This window comes from Kryptolebias marmoratus, linkage group LG12 (genome assembly GCF_001649575.2).
Source record: "Kryptolebias marmoratus isolate JLee-2015 linkage group LG12, ASM164957v2, whole genome shotgun sequence".
NCBI lineage: Eukaryota > Metazoa > Chordata > Actinopteri > Cyprinodontiformes > Rivulidae > Kryptolebias > Kryptolebias marmoratus.
This window is the reverse complement of record NC_051441.1, coordinates 14,017,272-14,036,200: the sequence shown is the minus strand read 5'-3', so window position 1 is coordinate 14,036,200 and position 18,929 is coordinate 14,017,272. Positions and strand designations below refer to the sequence as shown.

The 18,929-nt window shown below is 38.1% G+C and overlaps 1 protein-coding gene across 2 annotated transcripts in view; it reads left to right on the top strand.

Moving 5' to 3' along the window:
* The window catches only part of LOC108242934 (alpha-1,6-mannosylglycoprotein 6-beta-N-acetylglucosaminyltransferase B), a 62,836-nt gene extending 53,467 nt beyond the window's left edge, over nucleotides 1-9,369 (top strand). Inside the window, exons 15-18 of one of the 2 annotated variants that reach the window (XM_017428095.3) lie at nucleotides 1,853-1,969; nucleotides 5,131-5,205; nucleotides 7,900-8,162; nucleotides 8,645-9,369. In XM_017428095.3, the coding sequence (XP_017283584.1) occupies nucleotides 1,853-1,969; nucleotides 5,131-5,205; nucleotides 7,900-8,162; nucleotides 8,645-8,843 (654 nt within the window). In that variant the 3' untranslated portion in view covers nucleotides 8,844-9,369. The remainder of the gene's footprint in view (nucleotides 1-1,852; nucleotides 1,970-5,130; nucleotides 5,206-7,899; nucleotides 8,163-8,644) is intronic. The other variant, XM_025008540.2, reaches the window with a different exon arrangement.
* Nucleotides 9,370-18,929: the final 9,560 nt, after the last annotated feature.

Sequence of the window (18,929 nt, the reverse complement as noted above, 5' to 3'; positions counted from 1 at the left end):
TAGAGCTGCTTATGGCTAAATTAGGGTTAGAGTGCGGGTTTTTGATGTTTGTCTCTTTCTTACTGTTTATTCATTGTCACATGCTGTTTTTATTTTGTTTTTTAATTATGTAAAGCACCTTGAAATGCCTTGCTGCTGAAATGTGCTATACAAATAAAATTTGATTGATTTGATTATCAAAGAGGACACAGCCTAAAATCCTCAACATGTCTTAAGATTATAGAAATACAACCTAAGTTGAGCCAAAAACACAACATATTACATCATATTGTTTTATTTATCAGAAACAAAAGGCAGAAACTATGTGAAACAAACAGTGTGCACCCCATAATCAATGACTGCAAGGTGCCCAGGTCCTGTAGCAGCAAGAAATAAAAAATAAAAGCCCAAACCATCAATCCTCCACTGCCGTGTTCAACAAAAGCAGCAAAGTGTTTGTGCTGGTATGCTGTGCTTGTTTTTCCGCTAACCTAAACACTGTTCATTTTGGCCAAAATTGTTCCCATTTGCTCCTATCTGTTTAAAGGACATTATTCCAGAAGTTTTGTAGTTTATTCCTCGTTGTTTCAGTTACAACTTTCCAACCTAATCTGTGCTGACATTTTCTTTTTTGAGTGAAAAGAGTAGCCTTTCTAACCCTTACCATTCTTGTTCATTCACTGAACTTTAGCATTTAACTCAAAATGAGGACTGTAGAAGCTCTGTTGGAACACAGATCCTCCCTCCCGTTCCTCAAGAAACATCTACATAACATGAAGTCTTGTTTGAATTGTGCAGTAAATAAAATTATATGAATTTTCCTTGTGAAATATGTCTTTGGCACTGCCTGACAGCAGCTAAAACTGGCAATGGTAAAAAATGTAGCCTAGAGACATTAATTTTTCTGAAAGAAATCCACATGCTTTATAAATTATTACTCTCCAATTGTAAAAATTAAAAATAAGATGTTTTATGTTGCTGTGGAAACAACCTTATATTCACATATTGGAGATGTGCTCTCCTGTGTTTTATGGGCTTCATTTCTCTTTATATTTTCACCTAAAAAAAGGACCAGTGGCCTTCATCATTTCACAGAAGTAGATTGGACAGCTGCATGCGAGCTGATGTTATGTATTCGCACTGCAATGCACAATACAAGAAGCTGTGTAGACACAGAAAACTGTCAGAGTTACTATTTTTTTAAACTTATTCCACATTGCTCGCTTGTTTAAAATTCTGCAAGAGATGTTACTGTCACTGCTGATCAGAACTGGAGCACGTGACGGTTATGTGATTTAAGCCAGTTTTTTTTTTTTTTTGGCACTTTCCCTAAACTATGCATGATTCAACTTTTGGTTAAACTTGCTGCGATGTACACTTCTAGGGATTATTGGCAACTGTCTTGACTGATTTTCACATTTAAATTTCAAATTTTCTGTCTTCCTGAGGAATGCATGGACTCCACATTTCTTAAAAATAGCCATATAACTCCCCCAAACTTAACAGGCAGCTTCAATTGCTTTTCGAGGATTTTAGACATTTTTTTTTTTCCTTTTTAGCAATGTCTTAACTTTTAATACACACCTTAATGTTCATACTCACACCTGCGGATGATCAGCTGTTTAATGCATTTGATTAGCAGCACCTACTTGCTGATTACCTTCTTAATTCCAATAGAAGTAGTGTCGGAGTACTATTTTACAAACCTCTGCTGCATTTTGGCAGAATTTTTTGTTAACTAAACGTTGACCTAGTTGAGTTGTTCCTTATTTGAGATACAGACATATTTACCTGTTTTTACAACCCATTCACTCTATCTGACCTTGAATTCAACTGCTGTGATTTTGAATGGATCCCATTTATGCCCCCCCAGGTGTCCTCCCAGCATCCGTATGCAGAGCAGCATATTGGCCGACCGCATGTCATCACCATCGACTTCAATAACTCGGAAGAGTTTGACGCAACCATCCGTGAGATCATGAGGATCGATGTACGTTGATGTTTTTTTCGTTTGTCATCAAAACTTTGCGCTAGCCATTTAAGCAAATAAGGGTTTTACATTCATACGGAGCACACCTCTGCACATTAGCATAGGTGAGAGCACAATAAGCTCTTTCACATTTCAGTCTGGTTTGACCCACTTTTTAATCTCGCAGCCTTTAATAGAGCTCTTAATCTTGGCATCTCACATTACAGCAAAATGCTTAGCTGGCTCCCTCTCTGCTCTCTGCACCCCTAATTGCTTGAGATATTGAGTGGCTCAGTTGGTAAACTGTGCCCACACCTGGTTTTACACAGCAGCTTTCCAGAGGCCAGCCCCACAGGCAGAGAGCATTGTTTGCATTACATCGAATTAATCAATCACGCTGTTCTCAATCTGTCACCAGAACAACACAGAGTCACTGCCAAACCTCTCGAGGTGCCAAGAAGCGTGCGCACTTCTACCTGCCAGGTGTTTTTTTTTTTTTCAAAAGGATTGTGTGTTTTCTGCTGATAGAGGCAAAACTAAGAGCAAGTTGTGGTAAATACTTCAAAAGTTGATCCAAGGGGAGAGAAATACATAAACAGAGAACAAGTTTCACAAGTGAAAAGGGCGAAGCTTCTTGTTTCTTCTTGTACTGCGATGTGTAATTAAGTCAGACAAAGTGAAACAAAAACATTGTCATTTGTAATGTTCTACTGGGGTTTTATAAGAATACTACATCTAAAAAAAATATGGAACTTGTTTGTGAAAAATAGGCTTAAAAAATGACAAGAAATGCTAAGCATGTCTACAGTATACGGCTCAGATTGTTGCTTTGTTGTTCAAGCAATGACTCAGGCTTTTTGAAGAGGAATTCTGGGAAAAGGTTGTGAACAATTAATATCTTACCTGTTGTAGATAGTTCTTTGAATGGCCTCGGTTTGGAGAAATAGTTTAATTCTGACTGGATTGATGAGTTAACTGTTTGCTCATCAATACTGTCTGATTTAAACTTTTTTTTTTCCAAACTGAGATTGTTCTAAGAAATATCTACATTAAGTGAGATATTAATTGTTCATAAACTGTCCCCTAGCTGTATTGTTTAAGATTGTAAATACTGTAAACCCCTTATTTTTATTTCTGTCACAAATTCTGCTCAGCAGCACTTTTACATCTTGCTCATTAAGACATTGCATTTTGTGTGCTTTCTCCTAAGAAAAGCCCAATTTGAATAGTTTACAAGAGGCTGTGTTAGGCTATTTATTGACTAGTAGGAGCATTAAGTTCTCACAGTCTCTGTTGCCTGGCAACTCGGTTACTTTTTTTTATGTACAGTCATTTTGATCAATGATCTTTATATGAGCTGTTGAGTAAACTGTGCTACCTTTGCAAAAAGTCGAGCAAGCTTTTTATTATGGCATGCAAAGCCAAGCAAACAAACCTCCGAAGGTTCGGTTTGTTTTGTTAAATTCTTTTTCAAATACGCAAAGCAGACAAAATAAGCACAAATGACAGAAAGCCCCAAAAGTCTTTGAAAAGCCTCCATTCAATTAATTACCAAAAACTTGACACAATTAATAGAACGAAAGCGAACAGAAGCAAACCAGCGAGATACATGTGTAAACAGAGAACAGGTAAAAAACGGGATATGTACTGAAACAGATGATTACTGAAAGACAGCAAGTGTGCTGATTACTAATGGGACACAGGTGGTTTGAAAGGAGCTGGAATCAAGGACATCTAGTGGCACCAGTGGTACAAATTAAAACCAAGTATGTAATTAAATTAACAAAATACCAAAACTCATTATAATTCAAAGAAACTCAAATGAACATAGCATAAAAAAAACAAAATACACCTCCAGTGAGTTTCCCTTCAGGTATTTTCAGCCAGTTTAACACTTTTAAATCATTTCTAGACAAGGTTTGGCCGTGTTTGTTTATAATGGAACTATTGTTTTGATCAGAAATGGCTTCTGGTTTTACTATTAAAATACTGGTGCACATTATAATTGTCTCAACCAACGTAGATGTCCTGAAAAGCCTAACATCGGCCTGATCTTCTGCACCAGCTTCTAAATATGGCTGCTAGCAGCTGAGCTAGCTGAAAACATATTTACTTTAATGTCATCTGCGAAGGCAGGAAATGATAAATGATCCCCACATATTTTCAAGGCCAAGAGATGAAGTCAGTTATAGAAATTGTACAGTCATTCAGAAAATGCTTTTCTGCTTCTGAATTCAAATCACTCTCCATGTAGCTCTTTTTTTCCTTTTTTTCACTCATTCTCTCATATAAAAATAAAAGCTGCCCAAAAGGTAAATAGCATTGTGGAATAGCTGATGAAGTGCCAGATACATTTCATTAAACTCAGATGAAATCAAGTAATAAGAGAGTGCTAAAAGGAACACAACACTAAAAGGAACTATTTATCAATTTAAAAGCCAGGGCTCTTTGGTGGCCTGATAGTAAATAGTGAATTCTCAGCTTAGCTGCCATGGGAGTCATCTCAGAGAGGGATCGACACAGAGGGTCCCAGCAGGAAAGACTCTATCCTGCCGTTTTTCATAATTACTGATATCATCAAACCGCAATAGGTTTTAAAATTTGTTACGTCTGTCCCCAAAGATATGAACGTGGACTCATTTTTCCACATCAAGTTCTTCTTTTTTGCCTCTGGCGGGCTCTCTGTGTGTCTGCTTGAATGAAATACTAGAAAGAAGAGCAGTTATTGATCAGCGTCCTTTCAGGGAATTTAAACCTTTTTCTTTAGTGAGAAATTGGATGACGAGTGACAGGTTTCAACAGAGGCACCGATAACAGCGCTCAAAGGACCCGGGCTACAACCAAGAGGCTCTCCTTGGTGCTCGACGACCTGCGGTTCGCTGTCAGTTCAGTCCATTGTTTGATGCATTGATGCATTCATCACTAAAAAAAATAATGAAATTAATTTTCAAAGCTGTCACCTTTGATGTATTAGGTCATTGATTTTATTGTGAAGCTTGTGGCATGATATAAGCCTTCCACAATTACGCTAATGAATATGTCAGCTTGGATTAACTATCAGATGCTCACTTCCTGTAATTACCATGGCTTGGTTCTTGATCCACAAACACACACATATACACACACACAACCGCTGACTTCCTGTGTTCCTTCTTTATGTTTGAGCACATCTGTATTTACAGGTGGAGCCGTTCCTGCCATATGAGTACACCTGCGAAGGAATGCTTGAAAGAGTTCATGCCTACATTCAGAATCAGGTGGGTTTTTTTAATCAAATCAACAAGAACTTCCATGAGAAATTGTTCAGTGTGGTGAACTATGTCTCCAAAGTCTATATTAGTTGTTATATTTCTTGGTACTCACTAAAACTGATGCACAGTTAAAGTTGTTGGGTCACTGGTTGAGTTGGTTTGACCAAATGTTTGACCCAATATTTGGTCAAACCGAGCAGCAAAGTCTTAGAAGCATTAGTCTTTTGTTTTTCATGTATTCCTAAATATACATAGTTAAAACAATAAAATTCACCTTTTCTAGGAATTATTTTGGATGCTTGGTCATAACATTGTATCTGCTGATACTTTCTTTTTTGGGTTGATAGATATTTTATCCACATTTTACAAACATTCAAACATGCACTAACTAGTAATCAGAGCAAAGTTCCTGTTGTAATTGGTATTTCTCCTACCAAAACTTTGCAATCTAACAAAAAAAAAGAAGACTTTTACAGAAACACACATTTGCAAGTGTTTTATTTACAGCTGCTGTTGTCCTGTGTGGTTTCTGTCAAGTTGTGATCCTGTTTGGCAGTCAGAGGTTAAGGAAATGTTAGCCTCTGTTCTTTGGCTCTGGCTCCATCTCTCCCCAAGCTGTCAGAAATAACACAAACACTCACGCTCACCGTGCCGTGACTGACTGAAACCATGACCCCCCCTACTCCTACACTCGCCCGTACGAGGGCAGACTCCCAATCAAACTGCCCCATCTTTTCTTTTGTCTTAGCTTTGCTGAGACTTTTTTTTTTACCCCAATTTTATCTATATAACTCACCACACTTCACACATATCTTAACCTAATTTTTCTCCTTTCTGAATGAATCTATCATCCTGGTCTTCCCACTCTGAGCTCTACTCTCTCTGTCAGCATCATGCGTCAGCAGAAAGTGTCACAACAGCTCAGCCTTTTTCTGTAAAATGATCCCCAGGGCAACTCACCAATTTAGCATTATTTATCTGATGGTTCACTCATTTGTTTTGACTACATTTATCTAAAATAATACCTTGTTTAATACCTGACAGGTAATGAAAATAGAATATTTTAAACTGGTGAGGCTCATTGCTCTTATTTAGTGAAGGAACCTGATTCCTTGACAGATTCAAATGGAATCAGATGAAAATAAAGCACTGGAAGTGCTACAGCTGCTTTTTACACTTGCAAAAACCCCATGAAACTGTATGTAAATAACCATGTAATGTAAAACTGACCTTGATGTAAAGTTAAAAAATAGTGTTTGCATAAACTACTAGAAAATCTTTGACACTGCAAGTGTTTTGCGACGTCAACAATCCGTTTTGTTCTTAGTCCCACTCGGACTAGCCATTACCTCATCAGTTCAGTCAGGAACAAACTTTGTTTCTCCAAACTGAGGTTGTTCAAAAAGCTATCTTCAACAGGGAAGATAATAATTGTTCATAACCTTCTCTGTAGAACACCACATCAAAAAACTAAAAGCTATCAGTTTAGGTTCATTCTTGTCTTTGTCTACAGCAGAAAAATGTGATAAAATATATTTTAAATTCTGAGTGGGTCAGGGATGAGTTTACCTAAAATTTACAAAAAATAATACTTATAAATGACTGAACTAAAGACCATTAGCAAACTAAGAATTGATGTGTTGTCTCATGCTGGATTTTCTGTTTTATTTAGTATTTCATGTATGGTATTTGTTTAGTTGCTAATTGATTTCCTCTCAGTAAACTGGATGAAGAATATTGACATAAAATAATGTGGCTAATACAGCTGGAAATGGACATGTACATCAAAATGAATTATATAACACTATAATACTATATGTACTACTATAATACAATTCAATTCATTAAAGCTACTGTATAAAGAATTCATCAAGTGTCTGAATGGCATTATCGAAACTTACAGGGCTACTAATATTTATACTGCAATGGTGAATAATAGTGACCTCTAAAAGACATTTTTAGCTTTAATTACATAATAAAGGTGAAGTCATACTCTTACATCTTCACAAAAAACAAAACAAAACAAAAAATGATTATGTTACAATAAAAAATTAAAAAAGAGAATTGAAAGATTTACACATTTTAAGCACCACATTATATTTCTACATGTAGAAGGACGTGTTTAAGTAGCAAGCTTTTTTGATCCTGCACCTTTTCATGAGTGAGAGAGGAGAGAGAGAGAGATCAAGGATGTCGTCTGTGTTTAGGAGAGAAAGTGCAGCTCAGATAGGGGAGATTGGAAGCTCGGTTATTGCCTGTGGGCATGAGGAGCTTGTTTAATAAACGGGTCTAGAGGCCAGAGGGACATGTCAGAGAAATGTTATTACCTGGGTTTTATTAATAGGCCCAGCTGGAGGGGCGGTGGGGGTGTTGGTGATCTAATCTGGCTGCACACCAGAGCTGAATTCTGCCTCAACATCTTATTTGTTATTCAGAGACATTTCTGCATCCATTTCTTTTCCTGGAAGACGTCTCATTTATGATTAGCGCCTTTGTTTTCATTAAAGTGCAACACTGTCTCAGTTGTAATTTTAATTACAGTTATTCACAGCTCATTTGAACAACTTGTTAAAGGAGAAAATTGTGTTTAATATTCACATTTATCAATTTAGTATAGTATAGCAGTTATTAGATTTTAAAAAACATAAAAACTGAACTTTAAAATGTTACTGATCTTGATTTTCACCTTTATATCTGCAGGACTTTTGTTCCCCAGAGGTCCCTTTCCCTCCAGTAAACACATCCTGGGCTCTGCTCGGAGGTCCGTTTATCCCCCTGACCGACTCCAGAGTCCTCAGTTGGGCCTCCAATGCCAGCTCCTTCCCATCGTGGCCTCCTCTTTCTGCTCTGCGGCTGTTGTCATCACTGCAAGGCCAATCGTGTGTGGAGGCATGCCAGACTGAAGGGCTAATCTGCGAACCTGCCTTGTATCGTTTCATCAACATTAAGGAAGCCTTCAGCGCGTAAGATACTTTTATTTTTCATTTCCATCGGTTTATGGATAGGGAATAATAATACTTCTCGTGAAGCTGGCTGGCTAGGAAAAAGGAAATGTGATGTATACATGTCCAAAGCTCGATTTACCCCGTCAGTTTGAAATTAAATGTGTTATTGGACTCATTTTAAAAATGCATGTCATTGAGCCCATCCTGCAAACAATATATTGGACTCCTTCCAAACAGTTTCATGCCTCATTTGCACTTCTAGTTTCAAAATTTCTCTCCAGTTTAACATATATCAGAACCTGCTGGCTCTGGCTAGGATTTCCCATCCATCTGCAAGGTTTTAAAGGCAACACTGTCACATGAATAATAAATCTGTGTGTCAAATCATCATGAATACCTTGAGGCATTTGTTCTAACATCAGTGTTGAATCGTTAAGAGATTTTTTTTTCTTTGTCCTCACGCTGTTAACCATGTGTTCATCACCTACCTCTGTGCCCAGGCTGGAGTTTCAGTGCGAAGGATTGGAGTCGGAGATGAACCACCTCCTTCCTGCCTTCTCTGCAGAGCATGCCGAATGCGGTCTGCAGCACGACCCGCTGCTCTTCAGCTGCGCCGGCTCCAGTCCCAAATACCAGCGTCTCTGCCCCTGCAGGGACTATCGTAAGGGACAGGTAGCGCTGTGCAGGGACTGCCTATGACCAAAGGTGGGGCGTGTAGAAGGAGGCTCGTTTACGGCGCTTGTAAAGATCCAAACTGTCCAAGTTTTGGCAATGAACCTTTGAGCTGAAAAGGCTGCGATGCGTTAAAAGGTGACTTTTGGCACTGACCTAGGAAAGGCTGCTAAGAAGGGAACATTTTAATAAAGTCTCAGGGAATTGCATGATTGTGCTTTGAATTTGAATGGGTTTTAAGCCTTCGTTTACAATACCACTTTATTGCCGTAGGGCCACAGTCATTACAAAATCAAGAAGAAACGTGTAATTTTGTGAATGAGTCAGGACAAAAATCTACTGCAATCATCAGGAGAGTTTGGATTTAAAAACTGCTTGAATTTCAGAAGGGTGTTTATTCAGTTTTGTGTGAACACTGACAGTATCATAGTGGGATATTTGTACAGATGCACCCGAAGCCATTTACACCACTTTGAGATGTAATATTTTACATGTCCTGTGAAAAATACATTTGTACATAATTGTTGTTTAATAAAACACATTGCAAAATGGGGTTTCTTTATATGTCGATTTTTAATGCCTGCTTTCCATGGCGGTGGGTGATAGTATGTCTGTGTGCCGCATGCGTTCATTTGTCTCTGTTAGAATAATTTGTGGAGCTAACCAAATTCAACTACAGTCAACTAATCTTAGAAAACACAAAATTGGCTAAAATTCAGTCATACTGGGCTACAGTTTGTGTGGTAGTAACTGAGAGTCATTCACAACAACCATGGTAGTAGAAAATTAATTTAATGAGTTCTTAACTAAAGTACAAGATAATATTTTGTTGTCATTTTCATATAGTAAGGTGCAGGTAAACATCATCATTTCTTTCTGATCATTGGTTTGTTTGTTGTGATGTCTGACTGAAAATCAACCTCTTTAAATTATGCAACCTAAAAATCATGGACACAAACAGCATCAGTGTGTAAGTGACTAATGTTCTGCGTAGCTGGTGATAAAATAACTGCTTCCTCTGCTTGGCAAGCAGTAGTATTATGTTGGTGTATAACTCACGGGTGAGGTGTTACTGTTATAATTGTGCTTTCTTTTTCAAGCAAGATCATTTTGCCATGCGCATATTTTCAGGCTTGCTGTAAATGTTCATCCAGCGCAAGTTGGCTGTGAAAGTGAACAAAATCCACAGTTGTTTTGAGCAGAAATGCACTTTGCAGCTCAGCCTCGGGTGATGCAAAGCTTCAGAATCTCAAAGTCTGTATGGAGAACAATGTGACAGGGGTTTTTGGTACCAACACATCGGGGGAGTTTTATACTGAAAACAACGTGCACCGTACCTGCTTTACTATTTGTATGTAATTTCTTGGATTCTGATTGGTGCTGCATTACGTTCGCCTTCCCTGACCTTTAAACACAATGGAACAAAAAAAAGTGCTGTATCATTTACATTAGAATTGCGTGAAGATTTTTTTTTTTTTTTTGCTGCCAGAATGAACAAGCTGAATGATTACATTGACCAAAACGGCTTCACTGGGTGTATAAATTATTGAGTTATGAAATAGGATAGGCTGGCCATGACAAAGTGATGAATGGTATGAGTACTGTAAAAGAAATTACGTCGGGGTTTGAATTATTTAAACTGTCAGTAGCAATGTGACACCTGATTCAGGAGTGATAGACCCGTTTGGTATTTTCAGTTTAGAAAACAGAACGCCATAACCAAGCGGCTGTAATAATGCACAGGAAGATCTGTGGCAACCTTAAGAAGAAGGTGAAGCTTGAGAAATCCCAAACCCTGGAAGAGGAAGTCAAGGCCTCAGTGGTAATCAGAAGAATCAGGGCTGTGACCCTCAAACTGGGAGAGCGGCTCCAGCAGATCCTGCCAGGTGGTCAGGTCAAGACCCAACTCATAAACTTGACCAATATGGATGCAATTCAAAAAGTGAACAAACATCACCCTCACAAAAGGTGTTGGAGATATTTAGGTGGGTCAAAGCAGTTGTAATTGCATCCTTCATTGTCCTATTTAATTGCTAAGCCAGCTGAAATGAGTTCAGTTGTTGGGTATTAGCCAGACCCGACCTCACAAAGCGCTTCGATGTGATGAGAGTGGGTGCAACAGGCTTGTAATTATCCAAACTTGTTACAGCAAAGTGCTTTGACACAGGAACAAAAGTAGCTTTTTTTCAGGCATATAAGAATGATGGACTGGGCCAATGACAAGTTAAAAATGGCAATTAGTTGTCTTAGCTCCCTAGATTATATTTCATTTCCTCATTTAAATTTAATATATGTAGACCTCTTGAAACTTTTTAAAACCTGATATTGTAAACTCACTTTTCAAACATACAGTGCTGTGTATTGATGGCTGCAGTATCACTCATTTCACATCGGCTGCTGCTTCACTGATGCTTAAACCATTGACCAACATGGTGGATTATGCTGGCTTTCCTTTATTGACAGTGTCTCTTTGACTGATGGTGGAAACGGTTTTACAACATGCTTATTTCTGCTCCCCAGTTTTACAATCTTTAAGGTGATAGTTTCAAATACACGTGTGCGGCAGCAGTAAGACCTTTAATGGTGACAGGCTTTAAAGTGAGAATCAATGTGTGCAAATAAGAAAAAACAAAACAGGTATTGTACAAAATTGCAGATACACAATATGTAACTTTTTTGTGATTATATTTATAAATCAATTTGCTAAGTTATACTCTCATTTTTTTTCTGTTACTTATTACCTGCTTACTCTTTCAGGCTCCCTTTCATGTAAATTTGGAGTGATTTTGTTAGTTTTGTTTTACTTCATTCATTGTTTTTGTGTTTTCCCCTTAAGTTTGCTTTAGATTTGCAGCCAAAAATAAACTGTTCTTGAAAGATGTTGCTCGAAAGCCCAGTTCACACTGATACAGACCAGCACGATTATCAAGTCTTTATAGGAAATGTTGTTGTCTCATTTGAATAGTATTTTTTAACCTAGAAATCCACTTACAACAATAAAACTAGAAATTTTTGAAGAAATTCATTTTACCTGTTGCCTTGCATGCCAAATTTTCTATCCAAATCTTTCTGGGAAGAAAACAAAAGATTGCAAATATTCAAATAGTTTGTGTAATTACAGTATTTGTCTTACAAACCTCATGAATAAAAGGCCTTCTTGTTGGTGACATACTCACCCACCATGTTTGGTGGGTAGAGGATCTGTGAGAAGAAAGTTGTCCCAATATTTATCAGTCTAACAGTCAAATACAATAGCACAAGCCATTATAAGAGTACCGGCTGAAACCAGAAATATACAAAGTAGTTGTAGCAGCATAAAGACATGTCACCAGATTGTATTTTAACGACATTTTGCCAAATTAGAGCTATCATAATGTGATAGTCAGGTACTTTCAGATTTGTTTTGCCCTCAAACTCACCAACCTACATATGAGACTTTAATATTAAATTATACATCATTATTTTAATAGCACGGCCAATCGTATAAATGATTTCAATTCCAAAAGAAAGACTGATTTCTGGTAAACCCTTCATTGGCACTGGTTATTTCTGCACTTCAAATTTCCTTCAGGCTGTGACTCATTCGGCAGAAAATTCCACCCTCTCAGAGTAAATTGATGCATTTCACATTTGACAAACTTTTGTATTTCTTCAGTAATGCATGGCCTGATTGAAAGTTTAGAGCACAATGGCAAGTCGAGAGGCTTCTGTACAGCCATTCTGAGCTACTGAGTCATCCTCCTCTCTGACCTAAACCACCAGCTGCCAGCTGCAGCTACAAACTTCCAGGCTTCAGCCTCCTTACAATACTAAACGTCTTTTTGTTACTGCTTTTAAAGCTGTGTTTTAGGCTCATAAGAACCAATCTGTCCCTGTATTTAATGAAATAAAGCAGCATCTTTTGACAAAATGACAGGGCTCGGTGTCTTTGGCACCGGTTTTGGGCTGATTTAGGATTCTTTCTTATTGCATGGATTTAATCCATCAAATAAAGTAGATTTAGAGAGTAAGAAAAGTTGGATGAGAAAGATGTCACCACTGCTGTACAGACAGGTCAACCCTGATGACACTGTTATCTGATTGGACTCTGAAGGTGAAGATAAAGTGACTCAATAGGTCAAACAGGACTCAGGCTTTGGGGAGATAAGCGGACAAAAATTTACCCATCCTGAAAAAAATGAACAAAAGGGACAGAAACTATAGACAGAAAAAGATTAAAAAACTAGGCTGAAATGCGGAAGTGGAAGAGAAAGAAGACAGATTTGTAAAAAGCTGTTTGTACATATATGGGCTTCTATAAGTAACTTTTTCTTGTGATCTACAAACATCATCCCAAGGATATATATTGGAAGAAAAGAGGAATAGAAAAACATGTTTTCTTGGAAAAGAGTTTGTAGGGCCTTAAAGTGAACCTTTTCAGATAGATCAAATGTATTTCACACTATACAGCCAGCTTGTGTTGGGTTCTCATGACTTATTTATTGAACTATGGATTGATGCATGAGGTGAGAGAGGTAATCCATCCTTCCTGTTGCTGTGCACATTAATGTTAATCCAGTCCTCAGAGAGATAGACCTAATAGACTATTGTGCAAGTTTCAAAAAATCTGGTTAAAATATTCCTCGTTGCTTGGATTTAAAGGGACAATCCAGTTAAGATTGTACAAATGCAAAAAGCAACTTCAGAGTGATCTACAAATGTCAGAACAGAATGGCAAACAAAAACATTTCCACTGACATTTTTGTCAGCCGTTAAAAATAGTTGAGTCATACAACGTTTCGGTGTTCAATATTTAATTTTCCTTGTGGTTAACAGAACTTCTGAGTGCAACACTCACTGACAACAAAAGTGAAGCATCCAGATGAAGTGGCAGAAATGAGACGTTGCAAAGGTCATGTGACTGTACTGCAGTGATTACATGTCTGTAGGGTGTGGAACCCCCTTGGGCTTGGCTACAAATGGGGCTTTAGTAAGAAATGGAGTCATATCGGAGTTGTATCCTCTCCTGCAGCAAGTCGCCTCACAGCCGTGGCTTTGTGGTCTCCCCTCACCACGATGTTGAGAGGAAAATCTGTCTCTCCACAACTTTGGCAGAATTGGCCCTCTCCCTCTGGTGTGTCCATACACACAATAGTCATTTATGGTCATGCATAACCAAGATTAATTTCTGCAGATGATACTTTCTTGATATGTTTGTTCAATAAATATAGATACTGCAGAGAGTCCAACTTTATTAGAAGTATTAAAAACTGAAAATTAAGCTAGTAGTGCCGCTTGCAAATAATTGTAAAAATTATATAACTATGCTGCAAGAACCAAACTTCAAGCATCTGTAAGGAGAGTTATAAAACTGACAATTTATAAAGTAATTTTTTAAAGACTTTTTTCATATGTTTTGTGAATTAGAGGCCCAAGCAGCTTGACAAACCTTTGTGTGATGTTACAGATGACCTATGAAAAAAAACGCTGCTCCTCAGGGAGAAGCCTCGGCAGATGGACAATCATTTTTTAATTCATTTTTATTCGCCACAGGATGATAACTCAGATTAACACATTTCTGATTTATGTACTTCAACCAGCAATAATAGATGTTATTCTGTGAATGGGTTTAAGTGTCTACGGTTTAACTGGATCCTTTACATCGAGTGTTTGTGTTAAACTCTGTCACTGAAGTTGTCCTCTAAGAAGCAAATGGCTTTGTGCCAAATTACACATCCTGTGTGGTAAATCATTAAGATGTTTGCTTGTGATTAAAGATGTTCTTTCTGCATGAGAAGCTTCAGATGTGGACCTAAGTACACTGAAAGCAGACATAAAACGATGTTTGATAAATGATTCAACACTGAGCTAATAAATTCCCCTGACTTGTTGGCTGTTTCTGTGGATTAATTCATGACTAAGGGTTGTAGGCTTAGAGGATGCTATGTTTGTTGGCTAATGTTGGACACTTAAATTAATCTCTTTATTCATTTTTTTAATCTATACCATGGAGACAAAAGCACGAACAACCAAAAAATTGAACTTCCTCATGAAAAGTCTCATGAAAATGAACTTAAATTCAGTCAGAACCATTTTTCTTCTTTAACAAAATACATTAAATACCCAATATTGTACAGTATAGTATAAACAATGAGAGTTACAGTACAAACCATAAACAACACATACTGCTAAATTATTGCAAATTTATTGTAGATTTGCAGGTGAAAATTACGGTTAAACACTTAACCTTCACTTGTAATGTAAAAGTGGAATCACTTAAACAAGCAGGCTGTAACTAATCACCATAAAACTGTGTTTTCGGTCCAGTAAACCCCCCACACACACGCACTTGATTTAGTTGAAGGGTTGTGAACCAACATCTTAAGAGCATCTGTGTTTTTGCTGTAAACTGGAGCTGCTGAGGTGTTGTGAAAAAATACAAGGCATGTATTAGCTGAATTTAAAAAAAGCATTTCTTGCATATGGGTTGTTGTTTGTTTCGTTATGTTTATGTTTCATACTCATGGTCTCTTTTTTTAACCTTGTTTGTAAAGACTTGACAGCAAAGAATCACTGAATTGGTCACAGTCACTGTCTTAGCATTGATAGGTGGGTGTTCTGCTTTTAGTGAAAATATGTTATTTCTTAAAAATCAACAGTGGACGAGAGCTGAGGAGTATTAGCACTCACACAAAAATCCTCCGCCAAGGAGTTTATATTTTTAGTAGTGTCTGTTTATCTATCTGGGCACAAGATTACTCAAGAAGTTATGAACAATTAAATTTTAGGGGTCATCTGGATCCTGATTCAGGATTTATTTATTTTTTTTGAAAGATTCCAAGCGGACAGTGACCCTATGCTCTTGGTGGAGGTTTGTGCTCTTGGAGTGCTTCTAGTTTCTAAATAAATCACTATTAAGAGCCACACAGCAACAGTGCAATGGTTTAAACAGACTTGAGGAAGATAGGATGTATAGATCCGAAGGTTGAGGTTCATCTGAAGAGTCTAGTTGCTAGAATAACAAAACTCTTTATGGGTAAGTTCTGTCTCAGCAGGCAAATGACCTGGCCATGAACCCCACTAGATGAGTCTAGACAGAAAAAGGAAAGTATACATAAGAAAGAATGGATAGATAAATAATAGGGATGGGGAAAGGAATAAAAAAATAAGAAAAAATAGGACGATGTGCTCGATTGATTTGCTTAAAAATTAGGAGTTGTACTAAACTGGGTAGTATACAACAGGATTTACATAAAATCTGTGTTGTACAGCACCTTGAGAGTATCACATGTGTAAAATTGCACTGTATGAATAAGAGCAATTGAACTAAGTAAAATGAGAGTGATGAGAAAGAGGTGTAATGTGATGAGATAAGCAGGGATAGGAATGATGAGAATAATTTGGATGAGAAAGATATGGATTAAGGATGAAAAGAGGACTGGGATAAGAAGGGGTATCAATGAGGGAGATGAGGGAAATGAGAGACATGGGAGTAAGAGGATGAGTGGGATAAGAAGGATATGGATAAAAGATAAAAAGGAGAAATGGGACAAGAAATGGTGAAATAAGGAGAATGAGAAAAATAAGAAATAAGAGATGAAAAGAAGCAGTAGGATGGAAAGGGTAGAGATGAGGAGGATGAGATGACATGGAGTATAAAGACTGAAAAGGAGGAGTAGGTCAAGAACGGCTTGGAATGAAGAGGATGAGAGAAATGAGAAGAATGATAAGGTGACAAGGCAGGACTTGAAAGGATTCAGACTAGCAACACAGTAACGAAGTTTAAAGGATTTTATTATGGACAGACAAAGAGCGGGACCAGAGGCTCTGAACAGCGCACTCACGTGATCGTCGTGGATCGGGACCAGAACAGGTAAGTCCTCCTTAGCTTGGTAGCTAGGTGCAGACAGGCTTGTCTGAAAGGGGCTGAGGCATGAGGGAAAGTCCAGGTACAAGCGTGGGGTCGTTACCGGGGAGTCAGAAGTCCGAAGCCAAAACCAGAGAGGGAAAATCCAAAGGGCGAGGTCCAGGTGAGCGTAGCGAGGTCGGTAACGAGAGGTCAGAGTCCAAAGCAATATCCAAAAAGGGGCAGGCGAGAGACGTGGGTCGTGGGACAGGCAAGGGTCGAGATCAGGCATGAACATGGACAAGACTTGAACGCTGGACATTTACTCGCTGTGAGGCTTTCAATAATCTGGCACTGTGTACTGGGAGCTGTGGGTATTTAAGGAGTCAGGAACAGGTGAAGCAGATGATGGTGATTGTGTGGGCATGGCAACATGGCTTGGACTGTGGGACTGTGGAAAGTTAAGTGACTGTGGCAAAAGGCGTGGCAGGAACAGATGGAGCTGTGACATAAGGAGTAAAGATGAGAGATGAAAAGCAGGAGTGGATTAAAATGAGCCAAATGAGGAGGATAAAAAGAGGAAAGTGGGATGAGAAGGATGAGTGTAATGAGAACAGGTAGGGATAAGGATAAATATTATGAGGATAGGATAAAGGATTTAAAGGAGGAATGGGATAAGAAGGGCTAAGGGTGCGAAGGATGAAGACAATCAGAGAAATGAGAAGGGGTAGGGGTGAGGGGCGATAACAATTATTGAAGTTGAAAAAGATAGGCATGAGGGATAAAGGGGATGAGTGAGGTGAGAAAGGGTAGGCTGAGTAAAGGATTATTGGGTGAGGAAGAAGGACGATGGTGGGGACAGCACAAAACAAACTATGCTTAAAAGGATTATCCAGGTTCAAGAAGGCTTGCCAGTTGATTATTGGTGTAGCTGAGAGTTGGCTCTGCCCCTAAAACTAAGTTAACAAGGTGATTGTATCTTATTTTTAAATTAGCAACACAAGCTGAGTGTAATTCTAAAAATTAACGCAGCTCTTGGATGCCACTCCCCAAACCCATCTTACATTGTCATTTGTTCAGGTTTTTCTTTTTTAAGTAAAAGATGGAGGAGGTTTGTAACACAATAGTAACAAGAAAATAAAAATAAAACCTACAGTTAATTTTTAGCAATAGGCTGCAATAGTACACACCTACAGCATGAACCTTTGAAATGCATTTCTGTGGCAGCAAGGTAAAATAACTGCAACATCCTGACATTCTGTTGTCAGTATTTTCCTGCTATTTTACAGAGAAATTCTTCTTAGAGTGAAATTCTCACAGGTTGACAACATAATCACAAAGAACCGGTCGCTGCTCTGTTAGATCTTTGGAATAGCGCAGTAATTACAGCTATTCTTCATGGAACAAAGTGACACAGTAACGTGGCAGGGGTTTTATTTGAATGCTGCTTTGTGTGATAACAACCACCGCTGCTTACTGCTCGGATGACATCAAGTTAGACGTATGAATCAGGATGACATGTTACTGTCTTGTCTTGCTGCTATAATCCCCCACTTTGACTGGTCTAAATTGATCTCATTTACGGCAGTTAAGGTATCCCTCGCCAGTGACGGACACATTTGTTGCCCAAGTTGTCAGTTTAATTACATGTCACCGTATGACACCAAGCTACCTTTGGCTACGTGTGGTGGAATAGCAAAAAATAAAAAAAAGAAGGAAGGATGGATAGTTTTTTCCAGCATCACTTCTGACAGCTGATGTAGCAAATGTTCTTTAGTTTAAGATATAACACAACACTGAATATTCTCCCCCACACTCTGGTGCTTTTTGTTGGCACAGAGGATGAAAGATAAATGATGATACAGTATGCATGTGCACAGCTTCTGCAATATTCTGCATGGTGATATCTTAGCTGAAACTGGGAGCGTATAAATGCGGAAAAAAGCTGGTAATCCATTGTAGATATGAGGGCAAGTTTGACAAAAAGGGGGGGGGGGGGAAGCTAATTAAAAAAGATGTTGTAGAAAATGTTTTACAACGTGACTGAATTAAAGTTTGATGCTTTACAAATGTGTTAATTATGCTTAGCTTTACAAGAAACCAGTTGAGAAACACAACTTTGAGCAAGTCAGGCTTGATAAATTGATTAGGATTTTTAAAATAGCAAAAACATAATTACAAAGGATAGCTGGCCTTCTGGTAAAACTGGCAGAAGTTATCATAACTCATGCATGAAAGGAATATTGTGCAACTTTTGTTTCTTCTTTTATCATTTTCTTTTTGATTGG